Here is a 27,605-nt window from a genome sequence, read left to right as displayed (position 1 = left end):
AGTTCCTTTTGAACTCTTGCTTATCAAGCATCTATCTATCTTAAGAATGTTCAAGGATTTTGCTTGCACCATCCTTTCAAGGAGAGAGTTTCAAACACTCACCACCCTCTGAGAGAAAAGCATTTAGCCACATTTCCCTTTTAAATATGTGGCCTTTAATTTTTAGCTGATAGATTCTCCCATAACATGAAACTTTCACTCCACATTGCCTTTGTCAAGACCCTTCAGGATTTTAGAGGTCTCAATCAAGTCCTCTTCTAACGTCCAGATAGTTTTCTGTTCTGAACCCCAGCAGGTACAAGTCCACCCCGTTAAACATTGTCTCTGAAGGCAATCTACCCATTATAGGTATTAAGGTAAAATGCTACAGATCAGAGTTGAAAAGTGCAGTGCTGGAAAAGCACAGCTGGTCATTCCTGATGAAGGGCTTATGCTCTAAATGTCGACTCTCCTGCTCCTGGATTGCTGCCTGACCTACTGTGCTTTTCCAGCGCCACACTCTTTGACACCATTCCAGGTATTAGTCGAGCAAACCCTCCATGAACTGCTCCCAACACATTTATATCCATCAATAAGGTACTCATGATGGAGTTTCTATTGCCCTGTAGTGAAGCACAATACTTTAATACTTTTATATTGTATTGAATTCCCCTTGTGATAAATGATTCTTTTCTGAATGACAAAATGTGCTCCTTTGCACAAAGATCCAATAGGTGTGCCAGCAGTGTTTATACCATAGTATTGTTCAAGAGCACATTTGATGATGTGCTTATTTTCATATGCTTATTCTGAGCGGATAGTGGTGGGTTGAACAGTTTCCTTCGCTTGTACTTGTATGATTGCTTGGTAGGACAGAACATGAACATTGCTGAAAAGAGACGAGAAGTCAAAGCTTAATTGCCTTGCAGTCATCAGGACAGCAAAGCAAGAAAACCAACCTCAGAAGGTGCTTGTGGCTTATAAAGCAAGAAGACAGGGTGCTAATTGGTTGGCAGGGCAATGTAGCAGGAATTGTTAGCTGTGATAATTAACTGATTAAATTTAAACCAGGCCAGTTAACTCTGATTTGTTGGAGCATTGCCTTGGGGTTGTATTGGAGTTCAGCTGTTACACCAGTATTTGCATAATTGAAACCTGTGATTAGTGTATATTTAATGGCCACATCGAGCTGCACAGATTCTAACCATTGCAATATTGATATTGGTGTTCTAATGTTCCGAAGTTTTCATTCTCTCTCCCTCAAGTCACGGTGAGCTTTAATGCAAGCCTGACATTAATTTCCCTCATAAAATTTGATTTTTGTTTGGCACAATTATCCCCAGGCAAGTTTCTTATTTTCGAGGTCTGATGTCGGACATTCACAGACACATTTTGTTTAATTAGATCAGAAAAGACTTTGTTTTAGTTTTTTGACCAGACATGCATTACAAAACATGTGGCCCGAAATAAAACTTTTTTTTTTCTGGTTGCTGTTTTCGTTGGCCATCAATAAAAATGTTTGGAACTTGTGGTTGGCCACCCAAGATTTGGGCAAGATGTTAACTATTTGCTGTGGCAGCACAACAGGGCAAGTGTAATCCTGCACTCATTGCTTGCTAATTGAAGTTATTCACCATGGCAACACAATTGAGAGGCATTGAAATGATATCGAGATAAATGATATTGCTTTACAGACCCAAATCTTCATTTTTAAAAATTTGTTTCTGGGATAAGCGCATCGCTGGCTTGGCCAATATTTATTTTCCATCTCTTAATGCCATGGAGAAGCAAGTAATGAGCTGTTGTCTTGAGCAGTAAAAAGTATGGACTGCAGATGTTGGAGATCAGAGCTGAGAGTACGTTGCTGGAAAAGCACAGCAGGTCAGGCAGCATCTGAGGAGCAGGAGAGTCAACGCTTCGGGTGTGAGCCCTTCTTGATGAAGGGTTTATGACTGAAACATCGATTCTTCTGCTCCTTGGATGTGACCTGACCTGCTGTGCTTTTCCAGGGTCTAATTTTCCAACTGTTGCCTTGAGCAGTCTGAGTTTAAGGATACTCACAGTACACTAAGGGAGGGAGTTCCAAGATATTGACTCAGTGGCAGTGAAGCAATGGTAATATATTTTCAAATGAGGAAGGTGCACAGCTGAGAGTGAAACCTGTAGTTGGTGGTGCTGCCCTTTTCCTCTGAGATGGTAGAGAAACTGTTTTTACACACACAGTGGTTCATGTGTGGAATGAACTGCCAGAGAAAGTATTGGATGCAGGTACAATTATAATGTTTAAAGGATATTTGAACAAGTCCATGAATAGAAAAAGTTTGGAGGGATATGGGCCAAACACAGGCAGCTGGGACCACTTTAGTTTGGGAACAATGTCAGCGTGGAGTGGTATGACTCACCGGTTTGTAATGTGCTGGGTATGATAGCACCATGGGTTATTTGGTGGGGAGTGAAAAGGAGATACTGCTGCATGACATGGTTATAAGGAAGGCTTCCCTGTTTGACACTCCAATGCAGCATCTTCAAGGGTCAATAAAATTGAAGCATCCATAAAATTATATAGTACTCAAGGTGCAAAAGAAGTCCATTCGGCCCACTGTTCAGTGCTAGTGTCAGTACTCCATGCAAACCTTTTTCCACCTGACTTTATCTTTACCCTTCTACTCTAATCCTTGTGATGAACTGGTTTTCCCTTCAGTGTACCTATGCCATCTTGTGCCATATTGGTAGATGGTGGTGTTATGGGTTATGGTACTAATGAGTAAACCTGTAGTCTAGCTTTATGGCGTTGTGGGTTCAAAACAGCCAGTGGAATTAAAATACAAATAAATGAACCTCAAACTTAAATCTGTAAGTGTGAAGCTATTGTTAATTATTATAACAATCCATCCAGTTTACTCATGCTCTTTAGGGAAAAAGATCTGTTGAAAGTATTTAGTTGATTGTAAAACACCTTGGACTAGCAATAAAGTGCTTTGTAAATAGAAGCCCTTTATTTTTCCCCATTCCTTTTAATCATTCTGTACATCATGGATGTGGGTACCAGCTGCGGCTTCAAGATTACTGCTCTCTATTCAAAAACTGTAGTTTGGGCTCCACTGCAGTGACGAAGCAGAAATCTCCAGACAGAACCTCCCATACATTACTGTTGGAGTGTCCGAAAACAAAAAATGCTGGAAATCACAGCAGGTCAGGCAGGATCCATGGAGAGAGAGCAACCTAATGTTTCAAGTCCTGGTGACTCTTCATCAGAGCATTGCCAGGAGTCATCTAGACTCGAAACATTAGCTTCCTTTCTCTTCAGGGATCCTGCTTGAACTGCTGTGATCTCCAGCATTTGTTGTTTTCTGTAAACATTCCATACATTATTTTAAGAAACAGTATATTCCTCAGTATCCTGGTCAATATTTAACTCTCAATTGCATGGGAAAGCAGAGAGTTTGGTCATTATTTTGCTTTTTATGGGTTCTACTGTGTACAAGTTGACTGCTGTGTTTGCTACATTTGAACAATGACTACTACACTGCGAATGTACTTCACTGGCTATAAATCTCTTTGGAATCTGCTGAGCATCTTTTATAAGATGGTCACCGACGAATCCATCAGGGCAGGTGGTTTTGTGCTGAATTACCTCTGAGATAGGAGGCAAAACTTCAAATCCCACCTGCTCCAGAGATATAACATCACTTGACAAGTTGATTAAAAATATCCAAAAAGGAAACAATACATCAATGAGAAAGGAAGGAGGACAAAGAAAATAAGCTCTTGGAGCTTCTGAAATTTCCTGCCTCCTATTTATTGTAATATTTTCCTTTACCGAGGGGGCTGGGTCAAGACCTACCTGCTGCATATCTCTGAGAATGATGATTAGAAAATATTTAAACTCAGCAGGACAGGGGAAGGGGTTGCAGTGGCATTGTTCCTACTTCTGAGCCAGGAAGCCTGGGTTCAATTCTCACTCACTCCAAGTGTAGTAGCTTCTCTGAACAGGTTGGTTCAAAAGTATCAAATTCCAATAACAATTTCAGAGGAAACCTAGTTACCTGAAGAGTATTTGGCATGTGGGACATGCTAACACAAGGAGTGGTTGAGATGAAACACAAAGATGCTTTCGTAGGGATGCTAAGTAAACACAGGTGGGAGAAAGGAAAAGGAGGACGTGCTGATTGGGTTGGACAATTCGGGAGAAAGTGAGGACTGCGGATGCTGGAGAGTCAGAGTCGAAAAGGGCAGCAACTGGAAACGCACAGCAAGTCAGGCAGCATCCGAGGAGTAGGAGAGTCAACATTTCGGGCATAAGCCCTTCATCAGGAATATGAAACCCTTCTCAGCCATTCGTTCCTGATGAAAGGCTTATGCCCGAAACATCAACTCTCATGCTTTTCGGATGCTGCTGATCTGCTGTGCTTTTCTAGATTTCGACTTGGACAATAAGGCATTCAAAATTTGCATTGAACTTAAGTGGAGGCCCAGATAGGCTGTGTGAAATATAATCTGGAGGTTTTTGAAGGTCGGGAGCTTGCTTGACAATAATTAGTTTGTAGTCTTCGCCGATGTCTTTATGGACATCTGACCAAATGATTCCTCCTCTGAATCACAGCTCAATCTATTTGTCTTTGTGAATGTGTCTTGGTGCAACAAGCCCTTTGTATTCCCTTGAAAGGGAAAATAAAAGGAGGTGAATTAATTGGACTTGCCCACATTACATCTGAATTGTCTACCAAAATCAGCACTAGATACAAGAGGCCTATGGCCTAAATATTTGAACTGAAGAGCGTGCAGCCTGAAATGAACATTAATAGGAACCTAGAAAACATAAGCTTCCAGTAATGAACCATGGATAGCTAAGGTGCATTGTTGTTTAAAATGAAATCAAATTAATATGAAATCAAAGACAGGAAGCCTCTCTGTTCATCTTGCCTTGGATTTCTGGTGTGCATCTATGTTTGGCACAGTACACACTGCTCATTTTGGGATGAGAACAAATTGATGGGCATGTGTGCTAAAAAAAGGATTACCTGTACCATTTTGCTCTTTGTCACTGTCAGAGGAAAGTATATTTTGATAACCAGCCTGGTTATCGCTTTCCCGAACAATGTGCCTGTGATTTTGGAGCCAATCTGCTTGATGTTGGTGCAATTCTCAGACTGTCAGGCTAGTGTTTTTACATTGATCCGAGTCAAAGTCACTGCATCATGGCAGTGGACCATTCCACCCATCACATCCATGCTAGCTCCCATTGGAACAATCCAGCTAGCCCATTGTACTCACTCTATGCATAAAACAAACCACGGACCTGCAAATGCTGGAAATCTGAAACTGAAACAGAAATTGCCGCTGAAACTCAGCAGGCCTGGCAGTTTCTATGGAGAGAAAGCAGAGTTAACATTTCAAGTCCGGCGGCCAGTGTCTATCCATTTTGCCCTACAAGTAGATTTCCATTGAATGTCCAACTGGTTCCATTTTGAAATATCTGACCATCGCTGCTTCCACTGCTCTTATAAACAGAGAGTTTCCAGGCCATTCCTTCATACCGTTCCTTCCCACATTTCCTTTATAACTCTTCACCAAAACCGTAAATCAATGAACTCCAACCTTGTACAATCAGCTAACGGGAAAGAGAATTTTTCCTTTCCCCTTTCTAAATCTCTCTGAATCCTGTACCCTTAAAGTTTATTTTGCTTAAAAATGAACCACCTCCTTCCTACCTTACCAATAAAATCTCCCATTCCTAGCAATGCTGTTAGGTCTGTCCATCATTTTAAGTCCATCCTGAGGGTGGTGATCAGAAATGGACACAATACTCTATTTGTGACCCAATAGATACATCATAAACTCTTTTCTTTTTGTCTTAATTTCTCTATTGCTCCTATTTCAGCTTCTACTTTAGCTGTGTCATTATCACAGTCTAATATTGATATCCTGCCAATCTTGATAAGGATAGCATTGGCTGAACCAGGCGTGACTTGCTGAGATGTCAGTGCTGATAAAGAAACTTTCTAAACTAAATGGAAATAATCTAAAGATGGGTCCTGAAGATTTGAATTGAGGGGATTACAGCCAATACGTTTGGCAGCTTGTTCCACTGTGGGATTGTCCTTGGGAAGAAAGATTGTTGATATACTGTCTTTGGCAACAAGTAATCTTTGGAATTTGTGAGGATGGCTGTCTCATGTTTTGTCACTGCTCGAGTGCAGCGATGTTCCCACTAAGCTGTGGCGTAACCAGTGTCGACACACTGACTTCCAGATGCGGAAGTCACTGTCTCTTACAGAGCTTGGAGGTCTATGTAATGGAAAAGGAAAATGGGGGAGCATTGGAGGATACCAGGTACTTGCTTCAGTTAATACTTTCCATCATACATTCCATACTTTATAGAGCAATGTGGTTGACTCTTAGATACCCTCTGGGCAATTAGGGATGGACAATATATACTGGCCTAACCAGTGGTGTCCTTATCCTGTGAATGAATTTTTAAAAAGTCAGTCTATTTTTCTCCCTCCTTTGCTGCAGTGACTCCCATTCTAAATACTTGATCAATGATGTGACACTGGGATATTTTCCATGCTGTTTTTTGCAGTAACATCTTTGGATCTTTCTTATGTCACTTTTCATTTAAGGATCCCACACACAGCTTCTGAATTCTAAGGCCCCTTGGGCTTTAACTACTCTTGTAAAATGTCCTGCCACTTTCAGAGATCAATGCACATGAACTGTCACTTCCCTCTGTTCCTGTACTCTCCTTTGAACTGCACCATTTGATTTATATTGCCTCTCCCTTTTCCTTCTGCCAAAATGCATCATCTCACACTTCGCTGTATTAAATTCCATCTGTCACTGGTTAGTAATTGAATGGATCTCATCGAAGGGTTGGTTTTTCCTCCTTTGTGACTCTCGAGGTTTATGCAGTTTATTCTTGGTTACCGAGTGATCTCCAGTGGCAATGCTCACAGGAAATCCTGAATCTGGGACTTGTGTGATGTGGGAATTGAACTTGGCTCTATGTAAGGACCTTATTACCACCAGCAGGCCGACCTGAAAGCTCAAGGCTGGCCTGGAATTGGGCATACCTGTGCCCTGTTTTAGTAATCTAAGTGAGCTGCTGATATCTCCAAAGGTACCGAGTGCAGGTAGATAAATGAATATTGGGGCCCTTTGCATCACTGATGGTGCCTAGTCTCCAGGCTCTCAAGGGGCAGCGTGCATGGCCATCAAAGATGTTTTCAGAGGGAGTAACAATTGTGATTATGGAGGTGGATGACCACTCCTCATTTTGGTGACTCATCAATGTTTACCCCGTCACCCCGACTACCTGCCACTGCTTAAGAAAAATCTGTCCCATTGCTAAATCAGATCATTTCCTAAAAGCCTCAACCCAAACCTTTTCACATTAATTGACTGTTGCCGAACTCCCTGACGGGCTTTCTATTGTCCACTCTATACAAACATGAATAATTTCTTCCCCTCTGCTAAGTCTCTTCAATAATCATAAGGCCAATATGTGTGTATGTATATATAAAATCATCTTTTTTAAATGGCCTTAAGGCCATTTTAAAAGAGCTGAATCTTTCTTCATTTCAGCACTTCATACAGCAGTTACTAACCAGTGAATTAACTTATGGCTTCCTTGTATTGTTACCAATTCATGTTTATTAAATCAGGCCATGTTTTCCCTCCTTTCCTGAGGTCCACTCATCTCCTGAGAGGTACTATTTAATGTTGGTGAAGTTGTTTATTTAGAGCTTTACCTCAGTACTACTTACTGTACAAATATACCCTTCTAATGACATAGACCTTTACTACTTAAAATCTCTACAGTGTGGAAGCAGGCCATTCTGTCCATCAAGTCTGCACTGACCACCCAAAGAGCATTCCACCCGGGGCCACATCCCTTCCATATCTCGATAACCACACAACCCCATATTTCCCATGGCCAATCCACCTAACCTGAATATCTTTGGACTGTGGGAGGAAAGCAGAGCACTCAGAGGAAACCCACACAGACACAGAAGAACGTACAAACTCCACACTGATAGTCGCCCGAGGCTGGAATTGAACTCACATCCCTAATGCTGTAATGCAGCAGTGCTAACCATTGAGCCACCATGCCCCTTATAGTAAAGGATTCAATAAATGAAGATATTTTAATTTCTGTTGCAAATACTGTCGAAGTACTGTCCGTAATGTCTCACATCCACACCAATAATCTTTCCTCTGATGTCTGTGTTCACCTTTCCTTTCAAAATGGCTGTTCTGGCGTTCCCTTCTCATCTTCTCCTCTATCTGCTGCTGACTGATTGACTATTAAGCTACTCCACACAAAGCTGTCCATTTGATTAGCACTCGCCTTCACCACTGACACACAATGTGTACAGTCTGCACAATGCACTGTAGTAATTCACTGAGGTTTCTTTCCAAACCTGTGACCTCGAAGGACAGGAGCAGTTGATAATTGGGAACATCACCACCTGCAAGTTTCCATCAAAACTACTCACTATCCTGACTCGGAAATGTGTTGTCTTTTCTATCAATGTTGTTGGGCCAAGATCCTGGAACTTCCTCCTTACCAGTGTTGTGGATGTCCTCACAGCCAGGAGTGTAGAGTTCCATATTGCAACTCTCCACTGTTGATCACTTCTGAGCGTCAGTTAGAAATGGATTTAGTGTCGGCTTTGCCATCAGGACTTGCATCCCATAGATATATTGCGTGAAAAGAAATTCAAATGATTGGCTTAATCGAAAAAAGATTTATGGAAGAATTTACATGTGAACAAGTCAGCTGGGATACTCAGGGTGTTTTAGAGTAAATTTGCCTACAATTAATGTTAATAGAAATTTCATGTTAGAAGTGTTTCATCCCAGGGATTGCCTGCTTATATATTGTTTCATTTTTAATTAGAAAGACAGAAAACCAATTGTTTATCATGTAAACAACCATTATAATTTGAAAATACTAACAATTTTCTTTTCGTAATCATTCACTGTCTTTAATCATCCTTCTTTAGCTCCTGAGTCATTCGATGAGGACTGCCAATTGACTTTCTACCTTGCCTCCTCCTGTGGTGTTTCTGCGAAGTTATAAGATATAAAATTATGATCAATTTGGAAAAAAAGTAAATTGGTCAAGTGACTTTGAAGCATACTAGAAACATAGAACCCCATCATATTGATCAGAGGGTTAGATAGGGTGGACAGGGAGAGCCTTTTTCCAAGCATGGGGAAGGCAAACACGAGGGGACACAGCTTTAAAGTGAGGGGAGATAGGTATCAGACAGATGTCAGAGGTAGTTTCTTTACTCAGAGAGTAGTAAGGATATAGAATGCATTGCCTGCAATGGTAATAGATTCGCCAAGTTTAAGTTCATTTAAGTCTTTATTGGACAGGTATATGGATGTAAATGGAATAGTGTAGATGGATGGGCTTCAGTTTAGTAAGACAGGGCGGCGCAACATCGAGGGCCAAAGGGCCTGTACTGCGCTGTAATGTTCTATGAGTATAGAACAATACAGAACTGAAAATGTGTTGCTGGAAGAGCGCAGCAGGTCAGGCAGCATCCAGGGAACAGGAGAATCGACGTTTCGGGCATAAGCCCTTCTTCAGGAATAGGGCCTTTGGCCCTCCAAGCCTGTGCTGACACATTTTGTCCTTCCATACTAAAACTGTAGTCATGTACAGGATCTATATCCCTTCCTATTCATGTATTCCTCCAGGTGTTTCTTGTATGCTGCTATTGTGTCTGCTTCCTTCCAGGCACGATCAACCCTTTGTGTGAAAACTTGCCTCGCACATCTCTTTTAAGCATCCCCTCTCCCACACCTTGAATCCATCTCTCCCAGTAATTGACCCCTCCACCTTGGGAAAACGTCTCATACTTTCCACTCTCTCGGTACCATTCACAATCTTAAAAACTTTTGTAAGATCGCCCTTTAATCTCCTGTGTTCCAGTAAAACAAACCTTTCTTCATAGCCAAAACTCCCCCATACCAGGCAACATCCTGGTAAACATTTATCCACATCTTTCTGGTAGTGTGGTGACCGGGATTGTACACTATTTAGCTGGCAGCATCTGTGGAGAGTTAGAGTTAACATTTTGAGTCTGGAGTGACTCCTTTTCAGGTTCTGAAGTAGGGTCACTTGCCCTAAAACCTTGACTCTGTTTTCCCTCGATGTTTCCAGACTTGTAGGTATAGAGTAGATTACAGAGGAACCTCTGTATGAGATGGGTGGGCACTATTTCGTTCAGATAATTGATTATTCAGATAATTGATTTCCTGTGGGGCTCGGAGTTTTCTGTGAAGTCTGCTCCCCAGTCAGGAGACTAGGCAAAAGCACACTACGTGTGAGATCCCGCCCACCCTCAACCCATCCGCTCCCAACCCGCCCCCGCCCCACCCCCAACCTCGTCTAACACTGCCCCCCGCACTCACCCCCAACAAAATCCACCCCTACCCTGCCCACTCACCAGCCCCTGACCCTATTCCCCCAACCCTGCACCCCCAAACTTGCACGCCCCACCTCGCACCTCCATCCGCCAGCACTCACCATCCAAACCCTGTCCGCGTCCCCGCTCCCGTTCCACCTCTCTCCCCCCACTCCATGGGCCAGCCAGAGTGGACACCAACAGTAAGACTGCTGCTGCCTTTGTGGGGTAAGACTCCAAATAGCGCATACGTGCACACACAACATTTGACAGGTTCCACCTATGCCCAGTACAGGACAATGTTGGAGAGATTATCTGGCGAAGGGTGGGTTTAGGGTACACGCCTGTGTAGGACTCCAGGGAAAGTGTGGGGGGGGGAACAGAGAGAGGGCGGGAGGTCAGTCATTTTGAGACAGTGCCTGGACTGTCCAAGACTGTTCTCGTCAGCATTTCAGTGAGCCAAAGTCTTTTTTTTAATCATTGTATCTGTAAACAAAAGACACGATCGGGGTTGAATCAGCTCCTTGACGTATTATTTCTATTGGGACTTTGAGAGCCCCTTCGGATAATCCGATATTCAGATAATTAATATTTGGGATAATTGAGGTTCCTCTGTAGTTGGTGCAGACTAATGGACTGTACTGCATAATTCAATGACGTTATTACCATACCACTATTTTGCCCAAAATATTAATACTCACCCCTCAACATGCTTGAGACTTAAAATCATCACATGACAGTCTTTTGTGTGTTGTAACACATGGGGGGAAGGAAAAACCCAAAAAAATCCCATTTGTCTTCCAGTCAGGTTTAATACGGAGCCAAGAAAATGAATACCTTATAACTCCATTACCTCATCACCTGGCACTAAGACACAACTACACCTCATCTGCTGGTAATCGCCCTCATGCACTCTTCAAGCGATCGGTGGAGCACAGAATGCAACAGCGGCCAGTGAGTAGTGGACATCATCACCAGCACCATCTCCACTCTTATCATCCCCAACTGCAAAAGCATCAGCAGCACAAGAGAGATCAGAAGCAACACTACTGTGGGCGACGAAAGAAATGTATGTAAGGAACTTTCTTTTTGCACTTATTACCTTCATTTTGTCAGCAAAAATAGAGCTGTTTAAATCTAACTCTGTGTAGATGCCAAGGTCAGCACTGTTCTTATACAAACATGTCTCTTGTGCATGAAGTAGCCCTGAGCTGCAAACCTTAGACATATTTTCTTCATCCTTCAGCTCAAAACATTTTCATCCTGCCATTCATTGGGAAGTGTGGGCTGTAATGGCAAGGGGTCGTATTTGCAGCCTTTGGTAAAAGCTGGGACAAACTCCTGAGATGTCTCCTCCATTGCTGCATGTTATTGACAGATGTTAACACTACAATGCTTGTTAAACCAGCTATTGTTTTGATGGAAAACTCTGAGTGTTTACTTGGCAATCTATCTTCATGATAAAATAAATCAGGAATGAATTGATTGGACTCATTTTCAATGTTGGTACCAGGACAGTGCTGACTGATTGATTGTTACTCAGTTACTGGTGCAGATTTGTAAAAGAGTTTCTGTCAAAGAAATTTTCTTTCTTTCTGAATCTAACTTTACAGCACAAGTTGATCACTCTGATTGTGCTGGAACTCGGAAAGAGCTTTTGAATTAGTTTTATTGTCACATGTACTCTCATGAGTGCAATGAAAAGTTTACAAGTTAACACCTCGGGCGTCACATGAGGTACAAAGATACCTAAGTACAGATTCTTGAGTACAAATTTTTAGGGAAAAGAATAAAGAAATAAAAAGTCCAGCATTACAGATCTTCAAAAATGCAAAATCATAGCAATAAATTAGAGCAATAACGAAATGAAAAGTTCAACCATCAGTCCCTTTACAGTAATATAATAAAGTAAAATAACAAAAGAAGCTAACCATCTCATTCCATTTTCGTTGCCCTTTCATGCCCTATGCCAGTTTGAAAACATCTGTTTTTCACAAATACTTACATACCCCTCCTTTTTGAAAAATATTTACAGACTCAGCTGTCCTGCTGTTTCTGGTGGGACACTGCATTGTCCAACGTTCCTTGTCCTAAGCTTGAAGGCTCAAAATGGGTGCCTCAGCTTTAAAAATGGCATGCCCATTCTCATTGGCCAGATGGGATTTGTCATGGTACAAAACCATTCCATATGTGAGCACATGTCAGGTCGGGGGGACAGTGCGTGGGATCATACCAATAATATTTCAGAGTCCCTTGGCTAGAGAGAGAAAACCATCTGTTAACTTCAGCTGTGATGATTGCAAGTGCCTGTGGTAACCATCAAAGAAAATGCTTCATTTTTAAGGGTATCGAGTTAGTGGTGGGGGAGGGGAACTGCCTGTATTTTTGGCATTGCCCTGCTTCTTGCTTGCTGTTTATATTAGGTTTGTAGAACCTTCCTTGCTTGGATAACCAGTGCTTTATCTATTCAATCCCACGCCCCATTGCCCCAGATAATTTTGTGAGGATCTGACAGATCATATCTTGGTTGTCTTTTGCAGGTTGCTGTAATGTCTTTTTGAAGGGTTAGTGGAAGGTGGGGGGAAGGGTGAGTGGAGGTGTAATGGTGGGGAGGGGATATGGAATTGAGTAGGAAACTGGTGTATGATATTCCTAAGTACTTAAAACACACTGCTCATCTTCTGGCAAATTTGTTCCTTGACCTCCTCTTGTTACTCCAGTAGCCTGATATTCTCTTCATTTGCCAAGAAATTTATTCCCTTAAATATTCCCTCATGCTTGTTTTTTTTCCCCGAGGCCTTTATTGAAGCTAATAGAGTCAACTCAGGGGAACATTTCACTCAGCGAGATGTACTTAGCACTGTCTAAATATCAGAGGTGCTGAGTGCAGTCAGCAAATAACATAATTTCATCATCTTTTCATAAAAAAAAATCTCCGGTTTCTTCCCTACTCTGCTGTGCATTTGACTCTTGAAGAAGGAAGATCTTTTTGATGATGGTAAATCTCTTCGACTTCATCCAAGTTGTTTTTCACATCAGATTGGCAGCTGACTTTTGTCTCCCAGTTTTTAAGCACCCCTTTCCACCCCTCAGCTCCTTTTCTCTTGTTATGGCATTGCATGCCTTTCCCTTAACCCTCCATCGCTCTTCACATTCTGCCCCCACCCTTTCAAAGTTCTACCCCCTTGACCCTCTGACCTCCCTCTGCTTTCCTCATGATTCCTGGAAATATTCCTCTCTGATCTCCTTTCCCAAAAGGGGGCAACACAATGGTTAGCACTAATGCCTCATAGTACCAAGGATCCAGGTTCAATTCCAGCCTAGGGTGATTGTCTGTGTGGAGTTTGCATGTTCTCCCCATTTCTGCGTGGGTTCCCTGCATGTGCTCTGGTTTCCTCCCACAGTCCAAAGATGTGAACGTTAAGTGGATTGGCCAAGCTAAATTGTCAATTGTGTCCAGGGATGTCAGGGTACCCACAGCTTCCAACCTCATAGTGCGGGAGCCCCGCACTGCCCGGTTCTACCTCCTTCCCAAGATACATAAGCCTGACCACCCTGGCCGATCCATTGTCTCAGCATGCTCCTGCCCCACTGAACTCATCTCTACCTACCTCGACACTGTCCTATCCCCCATAGTCCAGGAACTCCCCACATACATTCGAGACACCACCCACGCCCTCCACCTCCTCCAAGACTTCCGTTTCCCCGGCCCCCAACGCCTCATCTTCACCATGGATATCCAATCCCTCTACACCTCCATCCGTCATGACCAGGGCCTCCAAGCTCTCCGTTTTTTCCTCTCCAGACATCCCCAATAGTACCCTTCCACCGACACTCATTCGTTTGGCCGAACTGGTCCTCACCCTTAACAATTTCTCCTTCGAATCCTCCCACTTCCTCCAGACCAAAGGGGTAGCCATGGTCACACGTATGGGCCCCAGTTATGCCTGTCTCTTTGTTGGCTCCGTAGAACAGTTGATCTTCCGTAATTACACCGGCACCACTCCCCATCTCTTCCTCCACTACATTGATGACTGCATTGGCGCCACCTCGTGCTCCCACGAGAAGGTTGAGCAATTCATCAACTTCACCAACACATTCCACCCCGACCTTAAATTTACCTGGACCATCTCTGACACCTCCCTCCCCTTCCTGGACCTCTCCATCTCCATTAATGACGACCGACTTGACACTGACATTTTTTATAAACCCACCGACTCCCACAGCTACCTGGATTACACCTCTGCCGACCCTACCTCTTGCAAAAATGCCATCCCGTATTCCCAATTCCTCCGCCTCCGCCGTATCTGCTCCCAGGAGGACCAGTTCCATCACAGAACACACCAGATGGCCTCCTTCTTTAGAGACCGCAATTTTCCTTCCCACGTGGTTAAAGATGCCCGCCAACGCATCTCGTCCACATCCCGGACCTCTGCCCTCACACCCCAACCCTCCAACCGTAACAAGGACAGAACGCCCCTGGTGCTCACCTTCCACCCTACCAACCTTCGTATAAACCAAATCATCCGCCGACATTTCCGCCACCTCCAAAAAGACCCCACCACTAGGGATATATTTCCCTCCCCACCCCTTTCCGCCTTCCGCAAAGACCGTTCCCTCCGTGACTATCTGGTCAGGTCCACGCCCCCCTACAACCCACCCTCCCATCCTGGCACCTTCCCCTGCCACCGCAGGAACTGTAAAACCTGCGCCCACACCTCCTCCCTCACCTCTATCCAAGGCCCCAAAGGAGCTTTCCACATCCATCAAAGTTTTACCTGCACATCCACTAATATCATTTATTGTATCTGTTGCTCCCGATGCGGTCTCCTCTACATTGGGGAGACTGGGCGCCTGCTAGCAGAGCGCTTTAGGGAATATCTCCGGGACACCCACACCAATCAACCACACCGCCCTGTGGCCCTACATTTCAACTCCCCCTCCCACTCTGCCGAGGACATGAAAGTCCTGGGCCTCCTTCACCGCCACTCCCTCACCACCAGACGCCTGGAGGAAGAACGCCTCATCTTCTGCCTCGGAACACTTCAACCCCAGGGCATCAATGTGGACTTCAGCAGTTTCCTCATTTCCCCTTCCCCCACCTCATCCTAGTTCCAAACTTCCAGCTCAGCACTGTCCCCATGACTTGTCTGGACTTGTCCTACCTGCCTATCTCCTTTTCCACCTATCTCCGCTCCACCCTCTCCTCCCTGACCTATCACCTTCATCCCCTCCCCACTCACCTATTGTACTCTATGCTACTTTCTCCCCACCCCCACCCTCCTGTAGCTTATCTCTCCACGCTTCAGGCTCTCTGCCTTTATTCCTGATGAAGGGCTTTTGCCCGAAACATCGATTTCGCTGCTCCTTGGATGCTGCCTAAACTACTGTGCTCTTCCAGCACCACTAATCCAGAATCCAGGGTAGGTGGATTAGCCATGGGAAAATGTTAGGTTACAGATGGGTGGCTGGATCTGGGTAGGATGCTCTTCAGAGAGCCAGTACAAGACTCAATGGGCCAAATGGCATCTTTTCAGACCGAAGGGATTCAATGGTTATAAAACCCTGAGCACTTTTGGTTATAACTGTGGCGAACACTTTGGGGTGTTTTTCTACACCATTGGTATTCAGTAAACATGAGTTTTGCTTGCAACTTTACTGTCTCACTATCTCCACCATGCAACTTTATCTGTGTCCTGTAAAACCCACACAACCTGTGCCGGGGTTGGGCTCTGGTTCAGGGTAATAGGCAGGGGGTAAGGTATCTAGGTCTGAGCCTAGATTGTTCTGCCTATTTCTTTTCCCTGTTCACTGTGACACTGGGTTCAGTTGTATGTTCTATCACTGCCTAAGGTGCGATTGTCTAACTCAAGGGAGACCAGATACAAGGTACTTGGAGTTAGCATTCATCAGCATGATTCTGAACCTCACTGGGTTGGGTTGAACAGTTCTGCAAAAGAGCCATGAGTGACATGGTGGCTCAGTGGTTAGCACTGCTGCCTTACAGCACCAGGGACCCGAGTTCAATGTTAGCCTGTGGCGACTGTATGTATGGAGTGTGCCTACTCTTCCTGTGTCCATGTGGGTTTCCTCTGGGTGCTCCTGTTTCCTCTTACAGTCCAAAGATGTGCAGGTTAGATGAATTGGCCGTGCTAATTTGTCTATAGTATCCAGGAATGTGCAGGGCAGGTGGATTAGCCATAGGAAATGCAGGGTCCCAGGAATGGGGTAGAGGGGCGAGACACTCTTCAGAGACAGACAGTGTGGACTCGATGGGCCAAATGGCTTGCTTCCTCACTATAAGAATTCTAAGTTAAATTGGACTTGAAAGATTAAAATGGAGGGATATGGGCTGCGTACTGGCAGGTGGGACTAGATTGGGTTGGGATATCTGGTCAGCGTGGACAAGTTGGACCGAAGGGTCTGTTTCTGTGCTGTACATCTCTATGACTCTTTGATTTACTCTTTCTCTCTCCACAGATGCTGCCAGACCTGCTGAGTTTCTCCAGAATTCTCTGTTTTTGTTTCAGATTTCCAGAACCCGCAATATTTAGCCTTTATTTATCAGATTGAGCCATTCCCTTATGCAGTTGGCTCCTTGGTGGGTGTGAGGACTGGAAATGATGGGTGTCTGAGCAAGTTGAAGGAGGCAGTTAAATTTCTGCAGCCAATATTTTCATCTGCAGCTCCAGGGCAATTAGGGATGAACAATAAACTCTGGCCTCACCTTGTAGTGACATCCACATCTTTTGAACTGACAAAAATTCATCCATGTCCCTGAGCTTGTGAGACTGGTTTCACTTCCGGAGAATGCCGCAATTTTAAAATCCTCCACCGTTCTTTCAAATTTCTCAATAATTTCTTCCCTCTGGCTATTTTTCAAGTATCTTCCAGTTCTCTTAATTTCTTCAAATTTGGCTGGTTCAATGTTCTCAATTTTAAGAGCTACAAGAGCAGATCAGAGACTAGGTGAGTAACTCACCTCCTGATCCCCCAAAGCCTGTCCATCATCTACAAGGCAAGTCAGGAGTGTGATGGAATACTCCCCACTTGCCTGGATGGGTGCAGCCCCAACAACCCTGAGGAAGCTTGACACCATCCAGGACAAAGCAGCCTGCTTCATTGTCATCATATCCACAAGTATCCACTCTCTCCACCACTGACACTCAGTAACAGCAGTGTGTACTATCTACAATGTATTGCAGACATTCACCAAAGATCCTTAAACAAAATCTTCCAAACTCATGGCCACTTTCATTGAAAAGGACAAGAACAAGCCAAGCAGATACATGGGAACACTACAACCTTCAAGTTCCCCTCCAAGCTGCGCACCACCCTGACTTGGACAATTCCTTCACTGTCTCTGGGTCAAAGTCCTGAAATTCCCTCCCAAATGAGATTGCAGGTCTACCTATTGCACGTAGACTGCAGTGTTTCTCGAGAAGGCAGCTCACTATCATCTTCTCAAGGGCTTTGAGGGATGGGCAATAAATGCTGGCCCACCCAGTGACACCCGTGTCCCATGAGAGAATGAACATAGTTGCCCACCATTGACAGCCTGATGTTTAGCTGACTTCAGCCTTAATTCTAAAAAGACCTTAAACCTGTCTTCACATCCTGACCCCTCTTTCCCCTCCTTTAATGCAGTCTCTAGCAGTAACCTGATTGACAATGCTTTTAGTTATTTTTCCTCCTTCTGTGTTCTGTGCCTCATCAAAGCTGTTTTCCGTGATAATCTTGTTGAGTGCTTTGACCCACTTTGCAGCATTAAAGGTGCCTTATGACTTCAAATTGGTGCAGTTGACAATTTGGTTTTCAAATTCAGGTTGAAAATTTTAAAAAAATGTTTTATTCTCCTAATCTCAGTTGATCAATGGAAGATTGAAAACTGCCTCAAAGTTTTGTTTCGCTGTCCTTGCTTTTAATGTAAGAACTTTCTGCTTTTTCACAAATGCATGGGGCGGGGGAGAAGCTGTAAAATTTACTTTCAGCTCCTCTTCAGGACTGCATGTTTTCTCTGCTTCCTTCTCTCCCCACATCCCCATCTCAGACATGCCTCAACCTCCGGTCGAAGATATCCATCTCTTGTCCGATGAATACAGCTCTAGGAGCAGACTGAAACGCACAGCCTTCGATTCCCGGAAATCCGGGGGGCTTACTGTTGAAACGCTGGTGGTGGCAGACAAGAAGATGCTTGAGAGACACGGCAGAGAGAATATCACGACTTATATCCTCACCGTTATGAATATGGTAAGCCAGTGAGAGGGTGCATTTGCCACTGGGATGGGGATAAACATTTTATTTGTGCCTTCTACCTTTCAGTATCAGGATTGAATCATCTACAAGGCTTTGGCCCATTGAGTCCACACTGACACTCTGTAAAGTATTCCATGCAGACCCCAGCTCCATCCCTGCATTTCCCATGGCTAATCCACTAACCTACCCATCCCTGATCACTATCGGCAATTTAGCATGGTGAATGCCACTAACCTGCACATCTTTGGACTGTGGGAGGAAAGCAGAGAAAACCCACAGAACATGAAGGGAATGTATAAACTCCACACAGACAGTCATCAGAGGTAGGAATCAAACCTGGGTCCATGAAACTGTGAGGCAGCAGTGCCAACTGCTGAGCCACTCTGCCACCCTGAGCAGACAAAGCCAAAATAGTAGTATATTTAAGTACTCACTTGCCTGGATGGGTGCAGCTCCATCAACACTCAAGAAAATTGACACCCTTCAGGACAAAGCAACCCACTTAATCTGGCCCTATATCCACAACCTCTGTCCCTCCACTAACCATGCTCAAAGATGCACTGCAGAACTTCACCAAGGCTCATTAATTATCACCTTCCAAGCCAATGACCCAAGAAGGACAAGGGCAGCAGATACAGGGGGACACCACCAGTGGCAAGTTCTCCCAGCCAACACCATCCTGACTCAGAAATATATCGCTGTTCTGTCACTGTCGCTGGGTCAAAATCTTGGAATCCCCTCCCTATTGACACCGTAAGTCAACCGACAGAAGATGGACCACAGCGGTTCAAGAAGGCAGTTCTCACCATCACCTTCTCAAGGGCAATTAGGGACGGGCAATAAATGTTGGCCAGCTAATGATGCCTACCTTCATAAGTGAATTTAAACAAAAAGGCTACAAATGTTTAATTGTTAGATCTGGAAACCTGTATTGTTCCAGATTACACAAACATTGAAGACAGGACACTATCATGGGTCCGTGCAAAGACTTCAGTTCAGCGAGCTTGTGTCAAGGAGATCATTGATCTTAGTCCTGACCACTATACAATGAAGCATTCCAGGAAAGCACAGAGACTACTCAAGACCATGTTTGCCTTCTCTGGTTTATCTCCGTGTTGTGGTGAAGTTACAACTTCAGTTGAATTGAATGGAACTTCTCTGATAGGGGGCAGCAACGAGCTCTCGGTGCTCGAGTGGAAAGGGATATGTCTCCTCTTGTATCTAGGTGATGGGCTGTTCCTTTGGCAGAGCTTTGAAGGTGATGGGAAAGTGGCCATGAGCAATAACCCCTGGGAAATCATTTTGTTTCCTCTTCTGGGGAAGACTGGAACTGTGGAGACAATCTAAGGCTAAGCACTCTCACTTTTAATCCTGTATTGAGGCGAGTTTTTGTGTTCTGACTGTCATGAGTATCTAGAATTCTTTTTGCCTGGAAAACATTGGCGGCTGGATCATTAAATTTATTCAAGGTTGAGTTGAATAGATTATTGATTGATAAGTGAGTCAAGGCTCATGGGGCAGTAGGACAGGAAGGTAGAGCTGAGACTGTAACCAGATTCACCATTGTCTTATCATGTGGTGGAGCAGGTTTGAAAGGCTGAATGGCCCACTTCCTGCTTTAAGTCCTATGGTTCCAATGCGTCCACAACCTCTCTCCAATTGTGACTGCTTTGAAGGTAGGGACAAGGAACAGAACCATTCAGGGACTCTATGATAAAGAATGCCTTCATGCACAGAGGCTGGTGCAAATCTGGAAGACTGTCCCTTTAAAAAACGTTTTAAGGTCAGCTGTCAGTTGAAGATCAAAATGGAAGGTTTTTATTTAGTTAAAAGGAACCAATGTAGTGAGATGGACTTGAGGTTTTGTGGGCTTAATGATCCATTTGAGAGGTGGAACAGATTTAGGAGGCTGAATGGCTTCTCCTATTCTGGATTGAGGCCTTGATGCAAGACAGGATCTTCATTCCTTGAAGAAACCTTTTTTTCTTGTCAAAGATGGTACTAAATAGGGAGAGGTTTGGCAAGCTGGTACTTTCCCCTTCAGAGCGTTGGAGACTGAGGGGGCATCTTACTGAGGTGTATAACATCATGAGAGGCATGGATAGGGTGAATGCACTCCGTCTTTTTACCAGGGTTAGGGAATCAAGAACTAGAAGGCATCAGTTTAAAGTTAGAGGGAAAGGATAAAAGGGAACCTAAGGGCAACTTATTTACACAGAGGGTGGTACGCTTCTGGAATGAGCCGCCACCGGAAGTGGTTGAGGCAGGTGCATCAACAACACTTAAAAGGCATTTGGACAAATATAAGGAAGAATATGGACCAATTACAGGGAAATGGGATTAGTGTGGATGGACATTTTGGTCTGTAGACCAGTTTGGGCCAGAGGGTCTGTCTCCCTGCTGTAGAACTCTATGGAATATTATGAATTATTACATGTTCTTTATCGGAGGTGTGGTATAGGGAATTTACTTCCACAAATATTTCTCTCCTTGAAAATATAAATTTTCGATATATCAAAGTATTTTTCTCTCTGAGGCCTGTAGAATCACATAGCATGAATACAGGCCTCTTGGCCCAACTTGTCCATGTTATCCACAATCTCCGAATATCTTAACTTTCAGCTCCTTAAAATGTTCTTAAACTCTGAGGGACAGGGCACAATTGCTTCATCAGATCTACTGAAAACTTGAAGCTGGTATCTTTTCTTTTTCCTGCTTCTGTGTTTTAGCAAGGCTTTGAAATTATTAGTGCAGCTAATAGCTGAGACTGCATTCTGTAGCAAAGGGAAGCCTGAACAAGACCTTTAAAGTCATAAAAAGGTTTGATAGGGTAAACTCAAAGGCACTGGAGGACACTAATATGTCCAATATTGAATTTAGGGAACATTGATTTACACTGCGTTCTGAGGATAGTCACTTGACCTGAAACATTAACTCTGATTGCTGTCCACAGATGCTGCCAGACCTGCTGAGCTTTTCCAGAAATGTCAGTTATTGTTACTGATTTACATGCCTAGTGTTTGGAATGTGAAATTCACTGCTCCATGAGTGAGTGAAAGTGATTAGTGAAGGTACGTTTAGTGAAAGCAAGATAAGTGAGTGAAGGAGAAAGCGATAGACAGATAATCTGTTAGGATTAAAGTAAAAGGTCTGGGAAGATAATGATGTGGAGTAAGAACATGAGGATGGTCTATATTTTTCAATCATTCATGGGATACAGCTGTTGCCAGCAATTATTGCCCATCCCTCATTATCCTGGAGAAGGTGCTGTTGAGTTGCCTTCTTGAAGTGCAGAAGTCTATTGGTTAGGAAAGACGTTCCAGAAGTTTCTGCCAATGATCAAGGAGGACAGTTAACAGATGTCATTGTACAATGGTGTGTGACTTGGTGGGAATGCCCCCATGTGCTCATCCTCTAGGCATTAGAGCCTGAGGAATTGGAATGTGCGACTGAAGAAGCCATGGTGAGTGGTTGCATTGCCCCCTGGAGCCACTGTGGCTGTGGTGCAGCAGGTGAGGATTGAAGATGATGGATGTGTGCCAATCACATGGGGCTGCTTTATACCTTGTACATGGTGGACAGGCTTTGGGGAATTACAAGGTGAGTTACTCACTACAGAATGCTAACCTCTGACCTGCTGTTGCAGCCGAAACATTTATGCGGCTTGTTTGTTTAAGCTTCTGGTCTGGGTGGAAATGGAAATTATTGGCACTTGAGTGACAAACTAATATTTATAGCACATGAGATCCCAAGCCTTGTTGTGTGCTGATGAGAGTTGGACCTTGACACTGTAGTGAAGAGTTCCTGGGATACAGTCATAGCTCTGAGAAAATTGGTCTCTCGCAAACATAGCCATGTTCCTCTGTGTTAGAATGTTGGAAAGTTCTCCCTCTATTCCCAGGTTGACTGTAGGTTGACTATTACCATATAATAAATTTGTTCCTTGACAGTAATGCACTGACCTGTTCTTCCCAACAGGTATCCAGTCTTTTCAAAGATGGCACCATCGGAAATGACATAAAGATTGTGGTTGTGAGCCTGTTACTTCTGGAGCAGGATCCAGTAGGTTGTTTTCATGCTCCTACTTTGTCATCAAAATGTCAAAGGAATGCAGCCAAACCAAACCCTAACTGTATATCTGAGATGATCACCTACCCCATAGATTAAAGTGTAGAAGTTCAACCACTAATTCTTTAAACCAAATACGGCAAACTGACGACAAAGAAAGAACTGTCCCTCGCAACAATCCTTTGATGATCCTCTGATTTCCTGAAGTGCTTAACCAAAGTTCAGTTCCGTTTCGTTAACGATTCCTATTGGATTCACCATGACAACAGGAAAACGTGCATGCTCTTGATTTTCAAATAGTCTCAGGGGATCTTTCACATCTACCCAAGGATGCAGACAGAGCCTCAGTTTCCCATACTGTCCAAGAGACAGCACCCCTTGCCCATACAGGTTACCTGCTCCCACCTGAGGCTTGACCGCAAGGTCTCCTAAATTGGATTCAAGAGCTCTAACCTCTGAGCTACTCCTGGCACTGGATCAGAATGTACCTGGTGATAGTTAGTTTCACAGAACTCAAGAGGGGAAGTGTGTGGGTATTTAATAGAGACTGAGGAACATTAGACATAAAGATGTGGAGTATTGGGTGAGCTTAATGGACGCCATTAAAGCCTTGGTAGTCTTCCATATCCTTGAGTTCATGATTTGCACGCCTGGAGCTATTTTCCCTGGAGCATCAGAGGCTGAGGGGTGACCTTATAGAAGTTTATAAAATCATTAGGGGCATGGAGAGGGTAAATAAACAAGGTCTTTTCCCTATGGTGGGGCAGTCCAAAACTAGAGGGCAAATGTTTAAAATGAGAGGAGAAAGATTTTAAAGGGACCTAAGGGGCAACTTTTTCATGCAGGGGATGGTGCATGTATGGAATGAGCTGCCAGAGGAATTGGTGGAGGCTGGTACAATTACAACATTTAAAAAGAATCTGGATGGGTATATGAATAGGAAGAGTTTAGAGGGATATGGACCAGGTGTGGGCACATGGGACGAGAATAATTTAGGATATCTGGTTAGCATGGACGAGTTGGACCGAAGGGTCTGTTTCCCTGCTGTACAACTCATTGACTCTGTGTATGACCTGTCATAGTCGTAGAACTAACCATGAAACAAAAAATTGGGTTGTGTTGGTTTCCTCTTCCAGCCTGGGTTAGTGATCAACCATCACGCAGACCAATCATTGAATAGCTTCTGCCAGTGGCAGTCTGGCCTGATGGAAAAGAACGGAAAGCGGCATGATCATGCGGTGTTACTGACTGGACTGGACATCTGCTCTTGGAAGAATGAACCTTGTGATACATTGGGTAAGCAGAAGTCCCCACATGTGACTTCCTCACTGTTTGCGAAGGTAACTGTCCAGAGAGAGCTGCCCAAACTCCCTGAAGGTTCATTTATTGTTCCATGCGATATGGATATCACTTGCAAGGCCATATTTATTGTGCATTCCTAATGACTCCTGGAAAGATCTTGGTGAGCTATGTTCTTGAATAAAATTGAATGGCTTGCTAGGCCATTTCTGAGGGCACTCAAGAGTCAATTATGTTGCTGTGCAACTGGAGTCATACTCTAGAGAAAGTGAGGACTGTAGATGCTGGAGATCAGAGTCAAGAGTGTGGTGCTGGAAAAGCACAGCAGGTCAGGCAGCATCCGAGGAGCAGGAGAATCAATGTTTCAGGCATAAACTCTTTATCAGGAATGAGACTTGTGTGCCAAGGGGATAGAGAGATAAATGGGAGGGGGTGGGGCTTGGGGGAAGGTAGCTGAGAGGGCAATAGGTCAATGAAGGTGGGGGTGAAGGTGATAGGTCGGAGAGGAGGGTGGAGCGGATAGGTGAAAGGAAGATGGACCATTAGGGCAGGTCATGAGGGCAGTGTCGAGTTAGAAGGTTGGATCTGGGATAAGGTGGGGGGGAGGGGAAATTAGGAAACTGGTGAAATCCACATTAATTCTGTGTGGTTAGAGGGTCCCAAGAAGATAAGACCTTGGAATATAAGGTGTTCTTTCTCCAGGCGCCAGATGTTTAGGGTTTGGCGATAGAAGAGACCCAGTATCTGCATGTCCTCGGCAGAGTGGGAGGGGGAGTTAAAATGTTTGGCCATCGGGCAGTGGGGTTGCTTCGTGCGGGTGTCCCGGAGATGTTCTCTGAAGCACTCTGCAAGTAGACGGACCTGTCTCCCCAATGTAGAGGAGACCGCATCGGGAGCAACAGATACAATAAATGACATTGGTGGAAGTGCAGGTGAAACTTTGGTGGATGTAGAAGGCTACTTTGGGGCCTTGGATGGAGATGAGGGGCGAGGTGTAGGTGCAGGTTTTGCAATTTGTGCGGTGGCAGGGGAAGGTGCCTTATGTCCATCCAAGGCCCCAGGGAAGCCTTCCACATCCATCAAAGATTTACCTGTGCTTCCACACATGTCATTTACTGTGTCCATTGCTCCTGAAGCGGTCTCCTCTACATTGGGGAGACAGGATGCCTACTTGCAGAACACTTCACAAAGGGACACACACACACACACACACAAAGCAATTCCACCACCCTGTGGCTGAACACTTTAACTCCCCCTCCCATTCTGCCAAGGACATGCAGGTGCTTGTCCTCCTCCATTGCCAACCCTAACCGCCTGATGCCTGGAGGAAGAACACCTCACCTTCCACCTTGGGACCATCCAACCATACAGTATCAATGTGGATTCCACCAGTTCCCCACCTTATCCCAGATCCAACCTTCTAACTCAGCACCACCCTCATGATCTATCCGACATGTCTATCTTCCTTTCCACCTATCTGCTCCACCCTCCTCTCCAACCTATCACCTTTACCTCCACCTTCATCTCCCTTTCACACTCTCAGCTACCTTCCCCCCTGGCCCACCCTCCTCCCATTTATCTCTTCACTCTCTTGACTCACTAAACTCATTCCTGATGAAGAGTTTATGCCTGAAACATCGATTCTCCTGCTTTTCGGTTGTTGCCTGACTGGCTGTGCTTTTCCAGCACCACATTCTCGAATCTGAAGTCATACATTGGCTATGCCATGTAAGGACAGCAAATGCACCTTCACATTAGTGAACCAGATGGGTTTTTACAACTGTCTAGCAGTTCCCTCGTGATCAATAACTGAAACTAACTTTTTATGTCAGATTTATTTAGCTCATTGAATTTTGGTTCCACTCCTGTCATGGGGAGATTTGATGAGACAATCTAGATTCGTTGACCTCCACAAGACTGATGGTATGCAGTCTTGCAGTTGTCTTCATCGCTCCTAAACTACTTAAGGTTGCACTGGAGTGGTCAACGATATAGCAGTTAAATTAATGACAACTAATTGAGGAAACCTGAGTCCAGTTGGGAATTTGAGTGTACTTTGAAAAAAGACCATTGATAAAGAAAGCTGGTTTTGAAATTATTGATTTTTGTGAAAATTATTCATGGAATATGTTCATCATCGGCTCGGCCCATCCTGATTTGGATCAGAAGTTACTTATTGACCAATTAAGGAATTCAGGTTTTCTTCCCTAAAGGATATTAGTGGACTTGGTAGTTTTTAATTAGTATTTGAGGCATGATTGTGATCAAATGAGCTTTTAATTTCAGATTTTTACTGAATTTAAATTTCACTATTTGCTGTGGTAGTACTTGAACCGGCATTCCCAGAACATTAACATGGTTTATGGCTTACTCATACATATCACTGTGCTGCCACCTCCCCACATTAACAACTATCCTCCATGGAAAAGAAGCTGCTCCCTTGCCCAGCTTGGCTAACATACACCTTCAGTCCCACACTGAACATCATCAACTCTGAACCATCTACCGATATGGCACTTTTACCAATTTTCTGTGTATACTACAGCAGCACCCAAATGAGAAACAAAACCAGAAATTACAGGAAAAGCTCAACAGGTCTGGCAGCATCTGTGGAGAGAAATCAGATTTTGGGTTGAGTGATTCTTCCCATTCTAAGGAAGGGTCACTTGACTGAAACTTTAACTCTGACTTCTCTCCACGGATGCTGCTAGACCTGCTGAGCTTTTCCAGCAATTACTGGTTTGTTTCTGATTTACAGCATCTGCAGTTCTTTCGGTTTTTGTCCAGTATCCAAATGAGGTTGCTTGCCGGCTCAATCCCACGGCAACCAGGAATGGACAGTAGATGCTAGTTTTGCTGGGTTTTCGTAATATATAGAAAAAAAATGCATTGTAGCTCAGATCTCTAAGACTGGAATTTGCCTTATTACTGTACATTTGGTAATATCGCTGACATTTCAGTGACCAGCGGGCATGTTTAGCCATGCTGTCTCTCACATGAGATGCTAAACCTTTTGACAGGTTGCAAAGGCAGAGTCTTAAGAAGAATAATGAGATCTCCTGGTATCTTGGCTTACATTTCTCCCAACTAATGTCACCAAATAATGAGAGATTCCTTCAACACATAATCTTGTTTGCGGTTACTGATAATTAACAATGACAGCATTCCAAAAGCAACTCGTCATGCATCTGGGTCTTCAGGTCATTCAACTGCAACTTTCTTTCATTCTCATTTTATGTTACTCATTAAAGTAAAGTTGCCATAGTACCACTCACTTGTTTGAAAGAGACAGCTGATGGTGAGTTTAACCTGAGGATCACCACACCTTGGGGAAGATTGAGAAAGGCAGCAACTTGAGCCAGCATGGGAATTGAGGCCATGCTGTTGGCATGGCTGTGTATTGCAAACTAGCCATCTAGCCAATGAGACTTATTATCCCTCAATAAAATGACTTGTAAAATAAAGACACATTGAAGGTTCCACAGACTAATTATCACTGTGTGAGAAGCAGAGTGACATCTTACTCTGTGCACAATATGTTTAGCTTAGAATAAATCCTCATCTTTTTACTGTATCACA

The 27,605-nt window shown here is 44.0% G+C and overlaps 1 protein-coding gene across 3 annotated transcripts in view; it reads left to right on the top strand.

Annotated features, from left to right (window-relative positions):
• Positions 1–27,605, top strand: part of adamts18 (ADAM metallopeptidase with thrombospondin type 1 motif, 18) — a 266,551-nt gene that overhangs the window by 71,975 nt on the left and 166,971 nt on the right. For 2 of the 3 annotated variants that reach the window (XM_043706550.2, XM_087995706.1), the window contains 4 exons: positions 11,208–11,472; positions 18,454–18,653; positions 22,638–22,721; positions 23,864–24,023. In XM_043706550.2, the coding sequence (XP_043562485.2) occupies positions 11,208–11,472; positions 18,454–18,653; positions 22,638–22,721; positions 23,864–24,023 (709 nt within the window). The remainder of the gene's footprint in view (positions 1–11,207; positions 11,473–18,453; positions 18,654–22,637; positions 22,722–23,863; positions 24,024–27,605) is intronic. The other variant, XM_087995705.1, reaches the window with a different exon arrangement.

The sequence above is a fragment of the Chiloscyllium plagiosum genome, unplaced genomic scaffold (assembly GCF_037043375.1).
Source record: "Chiloscyllium plagiosum isolate Xiang-an unplaced genomic scaffold, Cpla_swu_hap1 HiC_scaffold_17, whole genome shotgun sequence".
Classification (NCBI taxonomy): Eukaryota; Metazoa; Chordata; class Chondrichthyes; order Orectolobiformes; family Hemiscylliidae; genus Chiloscyllium; species Chiloscyllium plagiosum.
Note: the sequence above shows the minus strand (reverse complement) of the source record. Positions and strands in the feature narration are given on the sequence as shown.